The sequence below is a fragment of the Myotis yumanensis genome, unplaced genomic scaffold (genome assembly GCF_028538775.1).
Source record: "Myotis yumanensis isolate MYYU_CA2020_CCGP unplaced genomic scaffold, mMyoYum1.0.hap1 SCAF_3, whole genome shotgun sequence".
Classification (NCBI taxonomy): domain Eukaryota; kingdom Metazoa; phylum Chordata; class Mammalia; order Chiroptera; family Vespertilionidae; genus Myotis; species Myotis yumanensis.
In genome coordinates, this window is record NW_027223754.1 from 103,434,953 (window position 1) to 103,456,857 (window position 21,905).

Below are 21,905 nucleotides of genomic sequence, written 5' to 3' on the forward strand. Positions count from 1 at the left end.
AAGAAATAAATAAGAATTTAGGATATTATTTCAAGGATATTATTTTATAAGCATTTAAACTTTACACTATTGGTAAGTTCCCCAATACATTGAATTGATAATTTTAGCAATAAAACTCTATGACTCATCAATTTTATATGAAAACTGCCTTTTGAGTGCTAAATAATAAAATGCTATTGAAAACTATTATTTCATATACCCTTTGTGTATATACTTGTGATGAAAAATGAATTTTAAATCATCATTCTAGTTTAACATATAGTCTGTTTAGGTGTCAATCTTTCTATGTCAAGAATAGCTCAATTATAATCATCAGTAAATATCTCTGATTATTTCATGGCAAAAGTGATATTTTCTCTCATGTTGGCTTAAATTTCTTAAATAGTATGTTATTATTATGTATAGAAATATAATTTTGATAGATTTGGGTACTTAAAAGAAATATACAGACCTGCTTCTTTTAATCATCAGAAAAGAAATAGATCAAAGTATCTTACATGTCCAGAATAGCTCTCTTGGACTTCCAGAAGAAAGATTAATATATCAATATCAAACTTAAGCTTGGTGTAGAAACTTATTTTTTATAATTCTATCATGTTTGAAAATTAGTCTACTTTGGACAATCTCATTAGATAAATGATTATTACAGTTGTGACTATAATAAGATGATATAATTAATATATTAGATGATAAAATCAGGATTTAAAAATACCCCAACAGGATGGAGAAAATGAGTCAAAATTAACAGATTAAATATAGCAGGGTTCCATGCAAGTTCTATGCTTAAGTTGAAAACAAGAATCCTGAGAATGACCTGACTGGATAGTGTTCATATAAACAAGGCCTGTAATAAATTTTAATTGATTTGCAAATTCAATATAAGTTAATGATATGACATGGTAACCAATTATATCAACACAAGTTTAGGGGCACCCAAAAGTGAGATATTTGTCTTGATATTCTCTCAGCTTCTTGAAACCGCCTGAATTGTAAACACCAGTCTGGGATCACAATCAGAAAATAGATGACTGGACTGGGGGCTTTTTATGAGTTGGTGTACGTGATGGTGAGACATCCAAAGTCTATGCAACATTAGAGGAAGTAGGATTGGCTCCCACTTCGCCCAGAAAAGAGAAGATTCTGTTGGAGAAGAGAGGGTAGCTGGAGAAATGTGATGGTTGGTGCTGAATATCAGAATAGCTACCATTTCAAAGAGAAAATAGATTAACTGTTTTTTCCTCTAGTAAGCAGAGTTTTAGGTAACCAACTTTCAATATGAGAAATTTTATAAAACCAGAGCTGTCCAATTAGAAAAGATGTTGCCTTGCTAAATAGCTACATGTTTCTAGACAAGTTCAAAGAAAGAGATTTTTAGAGGAAATTTTTGTTCATGAAGGAAAGTTGAAATAATTTAATTTAAGCATCTGTTGCATTGTACAGCATTCAATGTATCCAAAGCACATTGTAATATTTTACCATCATGATAAATTAGTGATTAACACAAATATATGGGGGCATATTTAGGAAGTATAAACACACACACACACACACACAAACACACACACACTTGACTTCTCTACAAGCTACTTCAACCTTTTTCTTCAAACAATACAAATTTCTCATTTAATTCAGTAACTAAAATTTTACCTGCTGGGCAGCCTTTCACTCCTTCCATTCTCGTATAACCAGGGCAACATTCATATAGCACAGTCCTGTGCATTGGAAGAAAATCAATATTAAAATGGGGAACTACATAGAATACATTTTGGGGGAGACCAAGATGGCGGCGTAGGTAAACACCGGAGACCGCTGCCGCAAACAACCATTTCAAAAATACAACTAAAAGACTGAACGGACATCACCCAGAACCACAGGAAGGCTGGCTGAAGAGAGACTCTACAACTAGAAGGAAAGAGAACAGCAAATCGAGGCTCAGAGGCGGCGCAGTGTGGAAAATACAAAGGTACCGAGGTGCGCGCGCAAAGCGGGCTGGTGGCTGAGGGCGCGGTTGTCGTTTTCTGTCGGGAGTGAGTCTCAGACTCTGGGCTCCAGATCCGGGCGAGTCTCTAGGGACCCAGACTCAAACGGGAGAAGCGGGATTATCCGGCATCAGTTGGAACCTGAGGGCAGCTTTCTCTCCGAGGTTTGCAGCGGCTGCCGGGGTTCTGAGAAGCAGAGCCTCTGGGAACGGGACTGAGCGTGGCCATAACTGCTCCCTCCGCCCGCCCTGTTGATCCCGCCCCACCCAAACCCTGCGCACAGCCATTTGCTGATCGCCTCAGGCAAAGGCTGGATTAGCGCCTCCCCAGAAGGCAGACGTTTTCCATACAGCTGATTCCTATAGCCAGTCGGCCTGGGGATCAAATCCCTCTAGTGTTAACTACAACAATTAAGGCTTGGCTAGAACAAGACTGCCCACAGAGACCACAAGGGGGTGCACCAAGAAAGCATAAAAGATGCGGAGACAAAAAAACATGACAGAAATGGAGGATATGGAGCTAAGAATCGCAATTTTGAGGGCTTGCCATAAATTTGTGCAGAGCCTCACGAAAACTAATGAGACCCTCGATGCTACGATAAAGAAATTAGAAAGTAAGCATACACGGACTGAAATAAAGAATATTATACCCAATAGCAGACCAGAGGAGTACAATAATCAAACCAAAGATTCGACAAAAAACACCCAATTGGAAAAGCAAAATGAAAAAAGAATCCGAAAGTGTGAAGATAGTGTAAGGAGCCTCTGGGACAGCTTTAAGCGGTCTAATATCAGAGTCATTGGAGTGCCAGAAGATGAGAGACAGCAAGATATTGAAAACCTATTTCAAGAAATAATGGCAGAAAACTTCCCCCACCTGGTGAAAGAAATGGACTTACAGGTCCAAGAAGCGCAGAGAACCCCAAACAAAAGGAATCCAAAGAGGACCACACCAAGACACATCATCATTAAAATGCCAAGAGCAAAAGACAAAGAGAAAATCTTAAAAGCAGCAAGAGAAAGAGGCTCAATTACCTACAAGGGAATACCCATACGACTGTCAGCTGATTTCTCAACAGAAACTTTGCAGGCCAGAAGGGAATGGCAAGAAATATTCAAAGTGCTGAATACCAAGAACCTACAACCAAGATTACTTTATCCAGCAAAGCTATCATTCAGAATTGAAGGTCAGATAAAGAGCTTCACAGATAAGGAAAAGCTAAAGGAGTTCATCACCGCCAAACCAGTATTATATGAAATGCTGAAAGGTATCCTTTAAGAAGAGGAAGAAGAAGAAAAAGGTAAAGATACAAATTATGAACAACAAACATGCATCTATCAACAAATGAATCTAAGAATCAAGTGAATAAATAACCTGATGTACAGAATGAACTGGTGATTATAATAGAATCAGGGACATAGAAAGGGAATAGACTGACTATTCTTGGGGGAAAAAGGGGTGTGGGAGATGCGGGAAGTGACTGGACAAAAATCATGCACCTATGGATGAACACAGTGGGTGGGGAGTGAGGGTGGAGGGTGGGGTGGGAGCTGGAAGGAGGGGAGTTATGGGGGGAAAAAAGAGGAACAAATGTAATAATCTGAACAATAAAGATTTAATTAAAAAAAAAAAAGAATACATTTTGACATAAACTTTGTAAAGCATATGCTATGAAATTTTTAGAATCCAGAAATCAATCATTTGTTTATTTTTGACACTAAGGTATTTATATTAGTTTGAGGCTATAGTAAAGATTTTCCCTAAATATGTCAGAAAACAGGTCCTTTCTTTTATACTTAGTGTGCATTCCAAATATGCCTCATGATAATCAAGAATATAAAGAACAAAGATTTTAAATCCAGAGCCTTAGAGTTTCCAGCTGGAGCCTGGCCTGCATCATGGCCAACATCATTATCACTACTGATTTGTAATTGTAATTGTAAATGTGTGAATGACTCACAAGTCTACCAAATATCTGCAAACTAACAGAAATAATGTTTTAGTCAAAAAGTAACAGTCTGGGTGAGGGGCTAAGGGCCGTTTTCAGGCTGGCCAAGCCCCCCCGGCAACGGAAGCTCCCAGCCTCTCCTTTTTTTCTTTTTTCTTTTTTTAATTCTGGGATTTATTTACCTTCTATAATTGAAACTTTGTAGCCTTGAGAGGAGCTCAGAGCCGGCCAGGGCAGGTGGGAGGGAAGCCTCCTGCTCGCTCCAGCTCTGTGGCTACGGCCAGCTGAAAACAGGTATCTGGGGTTTATTTACCTTCTATAATTGAAACTTTGTTGCTTTGAGTGGAGCTCAGAGCCAGGCCGCTGCAAGCGGGAAGCTTGGCTTCCTCCATCATTGGGGCAACCAAGCCTCCTGCTTGCTCCAGCTCCGTGGCTGCTGGCCGCCATCTTGGTTGGGTTAATTTGCATATAGTCACTCTGATTGGCTGGTGGGCGTGGCTTAAGACATAGCAAAGGTACAGTCAATTTGCATGTTTGTCTTTTATTAGTGTAGATTAAACCAATAAGCAGGTTTATCAAACAATAAAACATGCTTTCCAATTTTAAGTTAATCAGTGAAAAATATAACTAAAAGAGTAATTGTCTTTTGGGCTATAGTGGCAGGCTTTTTGTCTATAGTGGTGGACTGGGAATCTGGTGGTTTGGCTATAGTGGTGGGCTGGGAATCTGGTGGTTTGGAATTAAATGAAGAGTTGAAATATTCAAATCCTTTTAACTTTAGCTTTGATAAAAATTCTGAGGTCAGTTAGAGTACTTTAGGTAATTTCCAAATAACTGTAGGTAAGCATTAATTTGTGACTCAAAACCCCTAATATGTCAGGTCATTTTGCTCTTCTAGCCCATTTTTTAAACATAAAATAAAAAAAAAATCCGAGGCATAAAGGTTAAATGACTTGCCTAAGAGAAAAGAGGGAGTAAAAATTACATAGCCAACCTCTCACACAGATTCTATACCAAATCACATTGCCATGTGACTTGCCTCCTTTGAACCTATATGAAACATAGGTTCAGGAATGAGAATTCCACTAGTATATGGAGAAATACAGGGAGAATTTCTTCATTCATGTATGCGATCCGTTCCTTTTTTTAGAAAGCTCATGATTTGGGAGAGGTTTTTCAAGAAAAATGGAGGAGGTATGCCCAAGGAAAGACATAGACATAACGGTGCTGTCTTTGGAGCTGGCACATTAAGAAAAAGATGAGACTTACGTTTTCTTTCCACAGATGGCACCTTGATACCAGTTTCTACAAGTGCTGAAGTATTTCTTTTTGGTGCCTAAAATCTGTTGAAGGGCACAGACATTTGGGCTTGAAAGAGAGAAGAAAAGAAAGAGAATTGTCATAAAGATATTTACCTGTAGTTTTTTTTTTTTTTTTAAATATCTACCAGTAAAATGGTTACAAAAAGAGTTAACATGTGGATTTGATTTTTAAGGATGTAATTAAAGTCTTGCACAAACCTGAATTTTATTCAATCTTACTGAATCATTGGAAAAACTAAAATCTATGTGAAAGAGAAATGATATATCTCTGAGAATAAAATGTCAGTGTACCAAAAGTTAATCTAATAGCATTATAAAAGCAGTATTAAGTTTAATGTAATTTTGTTTTCACATATCTCATCCTCATTACTTTTAATTGTAAATAATCCATTGACTCCTTTTAAGCTAAACACATCATCAATTTGAGTATAGGGGAGCCTTTAGGGCTCTCTGAAACAATGAGAGATTAGAGATTAAAAGATACAAGTTTTACTATGTCCACAGACACTATATTCTACAAATTTCTAGGTAAGCTATCATAAAATGAAATGAGGGCTAGAATTAACTTAAATAATATTGCTGCACAAAGGAAAATTTATTTCTTTGAATTGAGGTAATAGATTAAAATATCTTTTGCAATATTTTAAGTGTTTTTCCTCTTAAATAGATGGAAGTCTTATTTGCACTGTAAGACATGGAGCTTTTGAGCATTATGAAAATCCCTCTAAGACACAGGAAGAAGTGCCAAGATTCTTTTCAAAAAAATTCTAAATGGTTGGTTAAGATATTAAATTATGACATAACTTTCAAAATGCTAACTTGTAGCTGAATTTATTCTAAGAAATATAAATTGTCTGCAATTTTACTGAATCTAATATTTAAAAGCATCTTAAATGCTTCAAAAAATTCAGGGACCTTGTTACATTACCCATTATTTAATTTTTATACAAAACTTAAAAATTTCCCTAACATCATGTGAGATATTTCATAGCTGTTTACATAATGAGAATCTCTAACCACAGATTCTTTAACTTTGAAAATCTTATTCCAGATTTTTGGAAGAAAATTAAAACACAAATAAATGACATCATAAAGAAATGCCCTGTTAAATGTTAATTAGATTCAAATTATATAACATTTCATAAAAAGCAATTATACACAGTTATTTTGAAAGTAATTCTTAACATTTAAAACATAAAATTACAGACTACTCGTTTTTTTCTTATTACTTTGTAATAAGTAGAAAAATATACATCATTGTACATACAATAAGTTAAGGTGGGGGTGGGGGGTAGTTATAACTTGACTTACCCCTGATCTCGGCCTCTGATACGGCTATGAGCCAAAATTTTGTCATAATGACCATTGGCATTTGTAGGGTTAACAACAACCAGCAAGAGCAGAGAAAATATGGATAAGAAAGGAATCATCTTTAGCCTCTCCGTTGCAGTTCGTCCAGGAAGAGAACTGGCAGTAGGCTCTGGAGAGCTCAGAGTTTATATATATGCCAGAGTTGTGGGAGGGAGAACTATATCAACCTTGGGGATCTGCAAAAAACATCAGCAGCTTCAAATTGCTAGCTAAAATCCACTTTTGTTAGTTAGGTTTCCTGAACACATTGAGCCTCATTTTTACTCATATGAAGATATTTATTTTTATATTATTTATATTTCTCTTTATTTTTAATATCTGGCTCATTTCATGTTCATATTTCCATTTTATTCTTTGGTAATTTAGAGGGGCCTTTTAATAGAAAATAATTTTGTTTGGGTTTAAGGAATATTCTTCAATCCATCCCTTTCAGAGTACATGTCCCAGTGCTTCATGCAATCATTATTTGATCTTATCATATCTTGTCACATTCATTTTACATCAAAAGTGAAAAGTAACCATTTTTTTCACCAGAAAACAAAAGAAGATATAAGTTTGATAATCACAAAGGGGTAGTGGCTGTTAATTAAAAACAAATGTAGAATGGTTTTAAAACTTGCATGAAATATGAAATAAGAATTCTAACTTGCTGACAAAAGTGTAGAAGAGACTACATTTCCCTTACAATCCTACTGAAGAGATCCCTCCCATTTCACTCCTCTCTTTAAATATCAAAGGGTAGGTGGAATTAACATAGATTTACTTCTGTCACATTTCCCTAAGTCTTGAAACAAAGCAGAAAAGGAAACATTTTAGCTTTATTGTTTATTCATTACATACTTCACATGATATTGAAAATCTCTAGGCAGTAAATCTACTGATAAGTACTGGGCAAAAGTATCCCATATCAGAAAACAGTATTACTGATATAACCATAATAGAATAATTAAATTCATATTAAGAAACAGGGATGTTGCCATAATTATTCTTCTGATTTTATCAAGAGTAACTAAAGTCTCTTAATGCTACATGAAATTCCTAGCAAAAGGAATATGCATTATCAAAACTCTACACATACATCAAATCTTCAAAATATTTTGGATAAAAGAAATCTGAATTTTAGAAGTCAACAATGAGCTAAAATAATAAGGTCAGTGAATCTCCTTGAATAAACATGTTACACACTATTCTAACGTCAAAGTGCAATTCAAATTTTTCTTGTGGCAAATTGCTTCTGCTGCAATGGCACAATAGTTCTGCTTCCCTACTGGTAATATAAAGAAATTATATAATGAATCTCCATGTGTGCAATTGGAAGTGCTGTTGGGGAATCTGGATTGGACCAGAGAGAATTCCAAGTATCAGGATAGTTATATTAAGCTTGCTACAGGATTTTGTCTTGGGGAAATACATAATTTTTCACCTTGCTGCCAGATTATTAAGAAAGTATAAAATGAAACAATAATTTCTGAAGTATGATTCAAAGGCTTTTTTTTTCAATTTAAAAATCTTGGTAGTCACATCTATATATATAAAGAGCCAGGGGCTGTCACATCCAAAACAACTGAACAGACGACTGAACAGTCTGAGTCGGGTGACAAAGCCAGCAGGGGGGTTAGTGAGGGGCAACCAAATGACTGAGCAGCAGGCTGCATGGGGCAACCAGGCTGGTAGGGAGGCAGTTGGGGGCAACTAGGCCAGCAGGGGGGCCAGTGAGGGGTGACCAGGCTGGCAGGGGGGGGCAGTAAGGGGCAATCATGCTGGCAGGGGGGACCAGGCTGGCAGGGGTGGGGGCAGTTGGGGTGATCAGGTTGGCAGGCAGAAGCAGTTTGGGGTGATCAGGCTGGCAGAGGGGCCAGTTAGGGGTGATCAGGCAGGCAGGCAGGTGAGCAGTTAGGAGCCAGCAGTCCTGGATTGTGAGAAGGATGTCCAACTGCTGGTTTAGGCCCGATCCCCAGGATCAGATCTAAACTGGCAGTCGGTCATCCCCTGAAGGGTCCCTTCCTCCCCGCCGCATGAATTTGATGCACTGGGCCTCTAGTGTAGAAAATAAAAGAGCTATTTAAAAGGAGAGATGAAGAGAAAATGGCATAAAATGCAAATTATATTTATTCCCTAGTCCCTTATGGGAAGAAGAGAATTACTGTAGCCTATATTTTATATTTCTGTAAGTGAAATATTCTAACTTCATCCATATGTTGCTGGCATGTGTTATATAATAGTCTTCTATTCCTCTTATGTTGTGCAATTTGCCTATTGAGTAGGATGAAAAACTTTTATAAAAATAATTTCTATTTAATATCAGCAAATTAGCTGTTAGAACATTATTGATGACATAGTTATAAAAATCTTCAATTCCAGACCTTATTGTTTAGACATTATAGTGTAGATCAGTGATGGCGAACCTTTTGAGCTTGGCATGTCAGCATTTTGAAAAACCCTAACTTAACTCTGGTGCCATGTCACATATAGAAATTTTTTAATATTTGCAACCATAGTAAAACAAAGACATATTTTTGATATTTATTTTATATATTTAAATGCCATTTAACAAAGAAAAATCAACCAAAAAAATGAGTTTGCGTGTCACCTCTGACACGTGTGTCATAGGTTCGCCATCACTGGTGTAGATTATTTTCTTAAAACATAACAATAGAGACTTGGAATTATAGAAAATAAATCAAACTTAAAATACAGAAATCTCTCTAACATCATCACTATAAGTAGTAATTTACTCTTTACTGGGATGCTCACTATTATTGATGCAACTTTTTAAATTTTAGATAACTATAACTGTTTATAAATTTTTCTGTAATGAAGCTAAAATTTGCTCAAATCTAATGTGGCTATTGAAGAGGAAGTAATGGGGTATAGAGAGAAAGAGATATAGACTTGGATAATATGTATTAAGAGTAAAAGAGCTCTTTAAATATAGTCCAGAATAATAACAGATAAGCTTGATTATGATTATAACAGTGAAGAAAGAATTAATAATTTCCTGCCATGTCACCCACTTTCTTAATAGTGCCTGTAATAAATTGAAAATATATTAATTCTTAAAAAAACCCAAAAACACCAAAACACCTAGTTGTTCCTTGATACCACAGTTTTATCTTTCAGTCTTCTGAATAAACAAATAATTGCATAAGATGAGCAGTGAAAATGGAAATGTATTTGTAAATTCAAGAGGACTGTTCCCTTTCTGAAAGGACATATAGGTTTACTTCTATAAAAAAACAAAACAAAAACATGAGATATGCTCATCCAGTAGAAAGATATTCCCTAAATTTTTCTTTTTGGAGTTTCTAACAATGGAGTCTTAAATATATCCATGAGAATCATATTTGGAACTTGTTTAAGTCCCATGGAAGTCAACAAATGCTAGTTCTCAACAAATATTTATACTCAAGATGAGTAATGCAATCAAGGAAATGAGAGACAGATTGTGTATATAAACTGCATGTAAGTTTAGAGGTTGGAGAACATTCCAAGGAAGGAAAATTTTAGAGTAAATATAAAAACATTAAAGTACTGCAGCTTAAAAGCTGAGCTCAGCAAAGAAATAGTGGTGGTGTTGGTGGAAATCAGGCTCTTCCATGGGATCGCAAGGAAAGCATTTCAAGGATCCACACACATAAGATTGTGGTATGGTGGCATGGTTTATTTGTGATAGCTGCTTCTACCCCTGGGTTTCTAGTGTGCCATCTCCTTCCATGTACAACATGTCTTCACCAAGGCCAAGGCCAGTGCCCAGAATTTCTGCTGCATAGTCCTTCAGAGCCCCCTCAATCTACTGTGGAACTCAGGTGGCCACTAGACCCATATGGTTGCATGCTCTGGGCAGGAGAGAACACAATGAACAGGGCAAATGCAGGTCACCAGTAAGAGAGTGAGAATGCTCTTCCTCTCCTGGGATTTTAACTAGGAGTTTGTTCAAAATAACCAATTAACTTCCCAAGATTTTGAGGGATTGTATTGGCTCCATCCCCCCATTAGCCAGTGATCTTTTCCCCAGATTATACCGACAGTCCTCTGTGGTTAAGTACATCCCTCTGTGCCATTTTGACTTTATTGCTTATGTGTTTAATGCCCCTTTTCTTCTATCCCTTCCTCAAGTGATCTGTGGGGAATGGACTGGTGGTTCTCTAGGGGGAGTGTGAAGCTGTAGCTTCCTGGTGAAGCAAATAGGCCTCTGCTTCCCAGCTGACCATGCCCAACAATTTCTGACTTGCTTCACTCTCTTCCTTTCAATAACTAGCTAATGAAGGTAACAGTGGGAAAAAGTCCAAGCAACTACTTCAGGCAGAATCTTGGCTTCAGCGAGGCAAATAATTGAATTCTGGTACATAGCCAACAGTTTGTTGTAGGATAAGGAAAGGAATGGGAAATTCCCAAGAGTGGGAAGAAAGATAATCTAAATTATAGAGAAGAGATTAAAAAATATTAAGAGGAATACAGTTCTCTCCTTTCAGAGCACTCATCAAGGATCTCTTTCTCTCTGTATCTCTCTCTCTCTTTCCCCCCTCTCTTTCTCCACATAGAACCCTTATTCTTCTGTTTCATGAAAAGATCCTGCCCCTGGTTTGACTACATAATTTTATTCATGGTTTGAAGAAAGATTGAAGTCTTGGGACATTCCGGGTTACAAAGTCTGACCCAGAAATGCAAACCATTAGTGAAAAAGAAACCATTTATAATGCAATCTGAGAAAAATAATGTGTCCAAAAGACAGAGACATTTGTTTCTAGCTACCAGGATGCTAATTCACTGTCAGTTCCCAAATTGTCCAGTAGGTCTTTTTAGTAAGCCTTGTAGCCTCTAGAAATTGTGAAGTCACTGCAGTAATATGCTTGCAATCACTGGCATGCAACCAATATTAGACTTATGCTCTCTAGCATTGGACATGGCCTCTGGATTAAAAATAGATTGGCGCTTTCCAGTGTCGCTCAGTGGTTGAGTGTCAACCTATGAACCAGAAGGTCACACAGTTTGATTCCTGATCAGTGAGCATTCCCAGGTTGCAGGCTCAATCCTCAGTGGGGGTCATGCAGGAAGCAGCCAATCAATATTTCTCAACATTGATGTTTCTCTCTCTTTCCCTCTACTTTCCCCTCTCTCTAAAAATCAATAAAAACATATTTAAAACAAAACTGAATACTCAAGCCAAGAGTAGACTTTTAGGAGAGAATTTCCTTGGTTTTGAATGATCCAGAATAGTTCTTTGCCCCAAGTTTCTAAACCCCTGCTTTTTAACATGTGGTCTATGACATTTCTTAGTATCACTTTTCTTTTCTACTGGCCTATTTGTAAATTATGATAAGGCCTTGAATTTGATGCAAGTACCTTGGCCAGGGAGCATCTCAGCCTTCCCTGGTACCTGGGTCGCAGCTCCGTAAACTGAAGTTCTGGCAAAGACCCACTTATCTTTGTTTCCTTAGAGTGAGAGAAAATGTTTTCTTAAAATTATTACATTGTTCTGACCTAAGACGACAGAAATTCAAATTAAATAAAAATTAAATTTTGTGATCTTTTTTCTTCATAAAACACTCATACAGCCAAAATAAAATTAAATATCAATGTCTGACTTGAGTTAAAAGGGTAATATATAAGCTCAGATTTTTTTTTGCTGACACATTGTAGAGCTTAGAAAAGGTGGGACTTCCTGAGTCCTCCTCCCAATATATTTCTAGAGAATTTCCTCCTCTACTCCCATAGATCTTCCAGTTATCTTATGGCCTAACATATCTAAGATAATAAATAATAAACTTATATCGAGAGAAAGAAATGACTAACTTGACCCCAAAGTAAATATTAAATGACATGTCTTTAATGCTAATTCATTTAGAAGCAGAGCAGAAGGAATTATTTAATAAATGTGTGTAGTATGCCATCAAGTGACAGATCTTACTCTCATCCTAAGTAACCACTGTAACTACTTGTCCCTAGTTGTGATTTTGAAATCTTAAAATTGAGTGTATATAAGCAGAATTTCTTTTTAGCAGTATTTACTTGTATTTCTCTGGAGACACCTAGTGGAGAAAGTACAGTATACATTTCTAGAAGCACAGATACCATCTATTATATTTTGATTAAAATATAAATATGAGAGAGATATAAAATGATCTTAAATTCTTTACAGACATATATGCATTCCAAAAATCTAAACATTAATAATTATCTTTTATATAAAATATTTTAAAGCTGATTTAGATTGACCAAAATAAATGATGTCAACTCTAGACAAAAAGTGAAAAATCTACTTTGGTTTTTGTATGTATGTGACTGAAGAATAAATTGCTTTACTTTTTACCTGAGTTTTTGTTATTGTTGTTGTTGTTGCTCTACACTTACATAGACTGGAGACAAGAATAGAAAATTGTGAATAAGAAATTGTGACAGGTTTTTCTACTTCAAATCAATGATTGGAAATAATCACTTCTGCAGTCTATTTTCATCATTGGTTCCCGTCACATTTATACACCATGTATTTGTCATTGTTGGTCTGCTTGATACTGCGAACACTGTGCCTTTCATCTTTTCTCCTTTTTACATATGAACAACTTTGTTTCAGAGCTAATTAATACTCTGGTCATCATCTGTCTCTAACTTACAGATAACTTCCAGTATTCTTTCAGATGATACTTTAAAATGAGGTTATGGGTAATTACTGCCATTTACAAAATTTTGTAGACATCCAGCCTTTAATAGTACTGGAATTTTAACATACCATCTGGCACAGTTGGTCTGGTGAAACAATAGTCTAAATTATGATAACTCTATAATTCATAATCATTCATTTATCACCCTCCTGAGACCCTGTCCCTTTGAAATAGCAACATTCTTAGGTTCCATATTTAGATTGCTATCTGCTGATATTTCCTTTGTTTATTTATCCATGTTAACATTGTCCTCAAATTCCCTTAATCTTCTTTTTTCTATGTTTATACTGCATTGTCTATATCCTCTCTCTCCATATCTGAAAAGCTTCTTTTACTTCTTCCCAGGAAAAATGCCAACCAAAGATATTGTGCTCCAAAATAAACTGTGTTTCTCCACTTCTACAGATATTGATCATATATGATTGATTGACAATTGCAGCTATTCAGCATCATTACTACTAGAGATTTATTCTTCTTGCTCACTCCATATATGATGAGGGTTCCTGCTCTCCTTGCTCAAATTTGCTCAAAAATATAATTTTTTCTCTAAATATTGCAACTGATTAAGTTTGTTATTCACTACAATTTTCTTACATGCAAACCAATATCAGGGTTCTTTGTTAGTACTGTGGGGAAGCAAAAACAAAAAATATCTCCTGTTCTTTATGCTAACACATGTGTAACATTTTAATATTAGTATTCTTATTCCCAGAGACACCAATGCTTGTGGTAAAAGTAGAATTAGACAAGTCATGGGACCTCAGGTCATGCCTGCATGCATTACCTGCACAGGGGTTTCATAGGTTCCCAGTAGTTAATGAAAAACAAAAGAGATGATCATATTAGAAAAAGTTCTGGGGAGGAAATTATTCCACTGGGCATAAAAACTAATTATATGGTTCTTATTCAGAAAAGTAAAAGACCTATAATAGTTAATAAATTCTTTGGAATTTATTTTTTATCATTTTTAAATCTTTATTGTTGACAGTATTACATACATCCTTTTTCCCCCGCATTGACCTCTGCTAGCCTATTCCCACCCCCCACCACAGGCCTTCACCACCCTATTGTCTGTGTCCTTTGGTTGTGCTTATACGCATACAAATTCATTGGTTGATCTATTCCCAGCCACACACCCTCCCCTGCCTTCCCTCTGAGGTTTGACAGTCTGTTCCATGCTTCTATATCTCTGGATCTATTTTTGTTCATCACTTTATGTTGTTCAGTAGATGTCACATATCAGTGAGATACTGTGACACTTATCTTTCTCTCCAGGGCCATCATGTTGTTTCAAATGGTAAGAGTTCTTTCTTTTTTATAGCTGTGTCATATTCCACTGCATAGATGCACCACAGTTTTTTAATCCACTCATTTGCTAATGGACACTTAGTCTGTTTCCAAATCTTAGCTATTGTAAATCACACTGCTATGAACAGAGGGGTGCATATACTCTTTCTGATTGGTGTTACTGATTTCTTAGGATATATTCCTAAAAGTGGGATCACTAGGTCAAATGGAAGTTCCAGTTTTAATTTTTTGAGGAAATGTCATACTGTTTTCCACAGAGGATGCACCAGTCTCCATTTCCATCAGCAGGGTACTAGGGTTCCCTTTTCTCCACATCCTTGCCAATACTTGTCATTTGCTGATTTGTTGACAATAGCCATTTTGACAAGTGTGAGGTGATATCTCATTGTCGTTTTGATTTGTACCTCTCAAATAATTAGTGACTGAGCATTTTTTTACATGCCTTTTGGCCTTCTGTATGTCCACTTTGGAGAAGTGTCTATCAAATCTATCATAGGCAAATATGTTGTCCCATGCAGTGGGCTCTCTTGTTATTTTTTTGGTTTCTTTTTCTGTGCAGATGTTTTTTTTATTTTGATGTAGTTCCATTTGTTTATTTTCTCCTTAGTTTCCATTGTCCTAGGAGATATATCTGTAAACATATTGCTACCAGATTGGGGGAGTGGCTGGCCTGCAAACCACTCATGGCCCCTCATGCCAGCTGGCCCCACCCTCCAGTGGGGACCCTCCATCCAGATCCGGGGCCCCCATCAGGACAGGCCAGCTGGCCCCCACCCGTGCACCAGGCCTCTATCTATACTAATAAAAGGGTAATATGCTAATTAGACAGGGAAACTGGCCAGGGAGGGCAGTTGGGGGCCATGAGGCCAGCTCTGGAGGGCAGCTGGGGGCCATGAGGCTGGCAGGGGAGGGCAGTGGGGGCGATCAGGCCAGCAAGGGGGGCAGTTGGGGGCAAGCAGACTGGCGGGGGACAGGTGAGGGAGAGCAGGCCGGCAAGCAGAGTGGTTAGGGGCAATCAGGCAGGCAGGCAGGTGAGCGGTTAGGAGCCAGCAGTCCTGGATTGCAAGAGGGATGTCTGACTTCCAGTTTAGGACAGGGATAGGGCCTAAACAAGAAGTCGAACATACCCCCAGGGGTCCCAGATTGGAGAGGGTGCAGGCCAAGCTGAGGGACACCCCCCCATGCATGAATTTCATGCACCAGGCCACTAGTCCTATATAATAAAAGGGTAATATGCAAATTTACCCTAATGGTGGAACAACCAGAAGGACTGCTCGATCAGTCACTATGAGGCACACTGACCACCTCTTGGTCCCTTTCCCTGGCTGGCAGACTCTGATTGCCCAATGACAAATGGGGAACCAGGGGTATGCGGGTGGTGCCAGGCCAAGGCCCCTGCCCCACACACAGAAGGTAACCCACGGCAGGGGTTGGGCCGGCGAGTGGGTGGAATGGCTGACCTCTCAGATCCTCCCCCCAACCTGTAGACTCCGATCACCCGATGGCAAACAGGGAACTGTGGGGGGCGGGAGTGGAGGTGGGGGGCAGGGCCAGCTGTGGGCAGCTGGGGAAGATGGCCCTGATTGCAGGCCAGGCCTAGGGACTGTACCTGTGCATGATTTTTGTGTGCCAGGCCTTTAGTTGGCATATAAAAATGCAATAGATATCTGGGTGTTAATTTTGTATCCTGCTACATTGCCGAATTCATTTATTAAATTTAGTAGTTTTTTGATGGAGTCTATATATAATATAATTCACCTGTGAATAATGACAGTTTTACTTCCTCTTTTCTAATTTGGATGGTCTAATTCTTTAAGTTGTATAGTTAAATAACTTATTACCATTTTTTCTTGTTTTTTGAGGTAGGCCTGTAGGGCTATGAACTTCCCTCTCAGGACTGCTTTCACTGTGTCCTATAGATTTTGGACTGTTTTGTGTTCATTTTCATTTCTTTTCAGGGTATTTTCTATTTCTTATTTGATCTGTTTGGTAACCCATTCATTGTTTAACAATATGCTATTTAGCCTCCGTGTATTTGATTGTTTTTGAGCATTTTTATTGTAGCTGATTTCTAATTTCATGTCATTGTGATCTAAGAAGATGCTTGATAGAATTTCAATTTTCTTGACTTTGCGTAGACTTAGATTGTGACCTAACATGTGGTCTCTCTTTGAAAATGTCCCATGTGCACTTGAGAAGAATGTATATTCCATAGCTTTGGGGTGAAATGTTCTGAAGATGTCAATTAGTTCCATTTGATCTAGTGTGTCATTTAGGATTGCTGTTTTCTTGTTGATTTTTTCCCCCTGAAGATTTATCAAGTGATGAAAGTGGGGTATTGAAGTCCCCCACTATGATTGTATTGCTGTCTATCTCACCCTTGATATCCTCCAGAGTTTTTTATATATGTGGTTGTTTCTGTATTGGGTGCATATATGTTTACCAGAATTATATCCTCTTGTTATATAGACCCTTTAGCATTATGAAGTGGCTTTTCTTATCTCTTGTCATGTTTTCTTCTCCATTTAGCTACCCTATGTCTTTTAATTAGAATATTTAACCCATTGATAGGTATTTGTTGCCATTTTTTTTATGCCTGTATTCCTCCCTCTCTTTCTATTTCTTCTTCAGACAGCTGTCCCTTTAGGATTTCTTGCATTGCTGGTTTGGTGGTAATAAACTCCTTTAGCCTTTTTCTTGTCTGCAAAGCTTCTTATTTCACCTTTAATTTTGAATGATAGCCTTGCTGAATAGAGTATTCTTGTATTCATTCTCTTGCTTTTCATTACCTTGCATACTTTATGCCACTCCCTTCTGGCCTGATGTTTTTCTGTTGAGAAATCAGTGGATATTGTAATAATACAAGGGATGTAGGTAATTTTGTTTCTTTCTCTTACAGCCTTTAAGATTCTTTCTTTGTCTTTAACTTCTGCCATTTTAATTATGATGTGTCTTGAAGTGGGTCTTTTGAATTATTTTTTCCCAATAATCAATTCATCTTGTTTGGGACTCTGTGTGTCTCCTGGACTTTTATGACTTTTTTCTTCCCCAAGTCAGAGAACTTTTCTGTCATTATCTCTTTAAACAGACTTTCTATTCCTTGTTCAGCTTCTTCTCCTTCTGGGAGCCCTATTATGTGGATGTTGCTTCGTTTCATGTTGTTACATAGCTCCCTTAAACTCTCCTCCCACTTTTTAATTTTTTTCCCAATTGCTGCTATGATTAGGTGTTTTTTTTCTACCTGGGAAGTGCCTGTAGCACAGATCAGTGCCTGATCTTCCAGCCCCTGAGACTCCTGCAAGATCTGTCTCTCACTCACACACACACATACTCACACACACATGCACCAGGCACATCCGCATACTCCCCTCTCACTTCCTTGCTCACTCACACTCTCTCACTCACTCCCGTCCTACTGGTCGCCATGTTGCCGACTAAACACCTATCATGACCTTTTGGGCATTTAAATGAGAAAAGAGAACTGCAGTAAGAAAAGGTCTGTGCCTGCCTGAGAGGGATTGCTCACTGACCCGCCTACAAGTGGCTACCTAGAATGGAGCCTGGCACCCAACTGGTGAGCGAGAGAAGCAGGAAATTCAGTTATCAAAATTGACTCTAGAAGAGAGAACCTAACAGACCATTAACAATGGAAAAATATTGAGAATGTTACCAAAAAGCTACTGTTCCTCAAAACACCTGGTCCAGATGTTGTTACAGGTGAGACTTTGGGCCTGCAGTAATATCCAGTCATAATTCTTCACAACTAAGGGTTAAAACAATCTTTCATGAAGAAGACAGACCTTAAGCCACATGATGGGTTCAGAAGTTCATGAAAAGAGTTTGTCCATAATAACATCTTCAAAATAAAATATATCACTTTATATTACAGATTTTGGTGAAATGCAACATCATTTGTATGGATGCTATGTAGCTTTCAACAATGTAGTGATAACATTTCCCATTCAGAAGGTCCTCTTTTGGCAACAGCTGTATGTAATCAAAATCAGGGATGTAGTGCTTCAGTTTAAAATGGATGTATTTCAAAACTTGTATGGTAGAATCCTCCCCCATTAATGCAGAAGACAACTACACTGGAACTTACATTTAGTCTGTATGAGGTTTTATCTTGACATTTCCATCAGCATATCAGTAACCCAGAGTTTGAAACCCATAGCATGGCAGCATTACTTGCAGGGACAACAGAAGCAATTTTCATTTCATTGGAAAGAGTTCAAACATTGCTTCAAGAACACAAGCATCATAACAAATTTACAAACACTTTTATCAGGTTTTCAAGGGACTGAAATGACATGGAATTGGAGAGTATTATTGTGTCTTGACACGTGTTCTTTTCCATAATGGGTTTAGCAATGTCCTGTGTGTGTTTTTTTTTTTTTTTTGTGTGTGTGTGTGTGTGTGTGTGTGTGTTTGGGGGGGGGGTTGCCCTTGAGAGTCCCATTAAGGAGCATCTGCCTACTGCAACTACTCATTGATCAATGATTTTTTCTATGGAGGTTTATTGAGTTCCATGTTGGGAATCTTGTTTTTTCCAGTTAATGTTGTACAAACTTGCATGCAGTTTCAGATTGAAGGGGAATTTCAGTCTTTTCCTATGGTTTTAAAAATAATCTGGTTAGAACTGGACAGAAAACAGACAAATCTTTTCAGAGGTGCCCATCTGAATTACCATGGGTCCCTCATCTTTTGGGGCATAATCAATGAAACTTATGAATTTCTGTTAAAGGTTACATGAAAGAAATAATTGTCACTTATCAACTGACTAGACCTTCAAAGAATAATGCAGTTTGACCTGGTTCCCAATTGGCCAAATATAAGTTGGTGTCATAAATTCAGGGTGTTGGGTTTGAGCCAACAGGAACCAGGCCAAGAGACATTGTGATAGTTTAAGAAATTTTATTACATTCTTGCACAGCAGGCTGAGACCAGTATATCGATGTCAGCAAGCAAGAGTAGGGAGGGCGGGATATTTATGTGTCTTTTGTAAAGGTCAGGGCTAACAGTTAAGCCAGATACAGGTGCAGCTGGTTGCAAGAAACCAGGTCTAAGCTACTTTTCTCAGCCATTCAGCTGTCTCTTGTGACACCAGAAATGAGAATAACAGGAAAACTACAGAGAGGGGAGGAGCCAAAAGTGGGGCAAAATGGAAGAATACTGAACACAGGGAAAGGATTCAGAATATACCTAACACAAAGCACAATGAATTATGGACAATGCTGTTTTCATTAAATACCAACAAATTCAGAATAAAAGATTTCAATAAGAAAAAGAATAAGTGAGAAAAGAATCTTTTAAAATTTCATAGAAACAAACACACAGATGTACATTTTTGCCTTTAGCAAATCATTTTCAGTTTCAGTAAAATAAACTCTTAATTATGTAGACTACGTTTAAAATAAAAACAACAACAAGAGGAATTCATTTTTATGGATATATACATGTATTTTAGCAGTTTATATACAAAGTAAAATGTGGTAGAAAATCCAATATTTTGGGTGGGAATTGATAGTGCTGGTACAAAAAGAACTTTAATAACCAACCAGTGTAAAATCATTGAGGTTGTAAATTAATATTTCTTCAGCATAAGAGAACATTTTGGGAATTTTGAATTTGAAAGATATTATGTTAATTTTTCTGTTGTATTTAAACATCTACCACCACATATTTTTACCATGCAACAGCTTTTTCTTCCCCTTGCTCTTACATAGGTAGGGGATAATTGATAAAAACAGACACAGTATTTGCCCAGGTTGACCCACATTTTGGGTATTTCTGCTTTACAAAAGCCCAGTAAATTTCACTGTGTATTCCAGTGCTGCCTAAAGCATCACTCCAAACTTATTGGCATAAAATAGGAACATGGTTCCTATGGGTCAGGGATTGTCACAGTGCCCAATGGAGATTGCGTATAAACTCTCCTTTTCTGTGATGTCTGTGGCTTCATCTGGGATGACCAGAATGGCTAGAGCAATTCCAATGACTGCCAGATTCCACTGCAGACTGGAGGAGGCTCCACTTCCAAAATGGTGTCTTCACTGGCATGTCTAACACATTGGCAAGGATACTGAGGCTGAGCTCACATTGAATTGTCAGCTAGAGCATCTTCATGTGGCTTCTCCAGCATGGTGGCCTCAGAGTAATTGGATTTTGTACATGATAGCTCAGTGATCCACCTAACAAGCAGAATATGCCTGATCTATTATGAGCTGGCCTCAGAGCATTCATGGTGATCTGCTGCTACAGATGCTGTCACAAGTCAGTTCAAATATAGGAAGAGAGCACATACTTGTGGTTATGTTCCCAATGGTATTTAGGTTTTGAAATGCCTAAAGAGTTCTCTAACTTATTATTATTAGACTAGAAGCCTGTTGCACGAAAAGATTCCTGCAATAGGCCTTCCCTCCCCATGGCTGCTGGCACTGGTTTTCCTCCGGCACCCAGGACCCAGGCCATCGCTCCGGCCAGAGACGCCTTCAGTCTTCACTGCTCCTGCTGGAGCCACCTTCAAGCCTGCATTGCTCCGGCCAGAGCCACCTTCAAGCCTGTGCTCTGGCCGGAGCCGCCTTCAGTCTTCGCTTCGTGCCTACATATGCAAACTAACCGCCATCTTTGTTGGCAGTTAATGTGAATATCTCGCTGATTAGCCAATGGGAGGTGTAGCAAAGGTATGGTCAATTACCATGTTTGTCTATTATTAGGATACTAGAGGCCCGATGCATAAAGATTCATGCAAGAATAGGCCTTCCTTCCCCTGGCTCCAGGCACTGCCTTCACTCCTGCCCAGAGACACCTTTCCACCTTTGCTCAGGAGTGGAGCTGTCTTCTGCCTCTCACCTTGTCACGTCAATTTGCATATTCCCTCTTTATTGGCTGTGGGCGCCGCCATCTTTGTTGCGAAGTTATGGTCAATTTGCATATCCATCTTTATTAGATAGGATTGTATGTGGAACTATGACACCATTGTTACTTTAATTTTACTTTATTTTCAGAAAATCACCATGCTGATAGTGCTTTCCTTCTGTGTTTCTGGATTACATTTCTCTTTTAAATTTTGCAAGTTGGATTATATATAGTATAAAACAACTATCCAAACAGGCAGGGAATGCTTAGAGCTTTTTAAAAAAACTTTTAATGATGTAATAACATTTAGAAAATACTTGAAAATTAGGATACAGAATTCTAGACTGGATGACTTTAGCATTGGAGCATCATATTGCACTTAAATGTCTGACCTCTATTGGTTGCAACAATTTTTCAGCTGTAAATTAATCATTTTTTAAAGATGCATCGTCACAAAGTA

General features: G+C 37.8%; 1 protein-coding gene and 1 pseudogene across 5 annotated transcripts in view; one reads left to right on the plus strand and one right to left on the minus strand.

Annotated features, from left to right (window-relative positions):
- The window catches only part of POSTN (periostin), a 52,313-nt gene extending 45,610 nt beyond the window's left edge, over positions 1-6,703 (minus strand). For all 5 annotated transcript variants that reach the window (XM_070407511.1, XM_070407508.1, XM_070407510.1 and 2 more), the window contains exons 1-3: positions 6,561-6,703; positions 5,197-5,295; positions 1,648-1,712 (exon numbers count right to left, since the gene is read on the minus strand). In XM_070407511.1, coding sequence (XP_070263612.1) covers positions 1,648-1,712; positions 5,197-5,295; positions 6,561-6,679 — 283 coding nt within the window. In that variant the 5' untranslated portion in view covers positions 6,680-6,703. The remainder of the gene's footprint in view (positions 1-1,647; positions 1,713-5,196; positions 5,296-6,560) is intronic.
- Positions 6,704-18,397: 11,694 nt separating this feature from the next.
- On the plus strand, positions 18,398-19,340 carry LOC139005145 (mitochondrial nicotinamide adenine dinucleotide transporter SLC25A51-like; annotated as a pseudogene).
- The last annotated feature ends 2,565 nt before the right edge of the window (positions 19,341-21,905 follow it).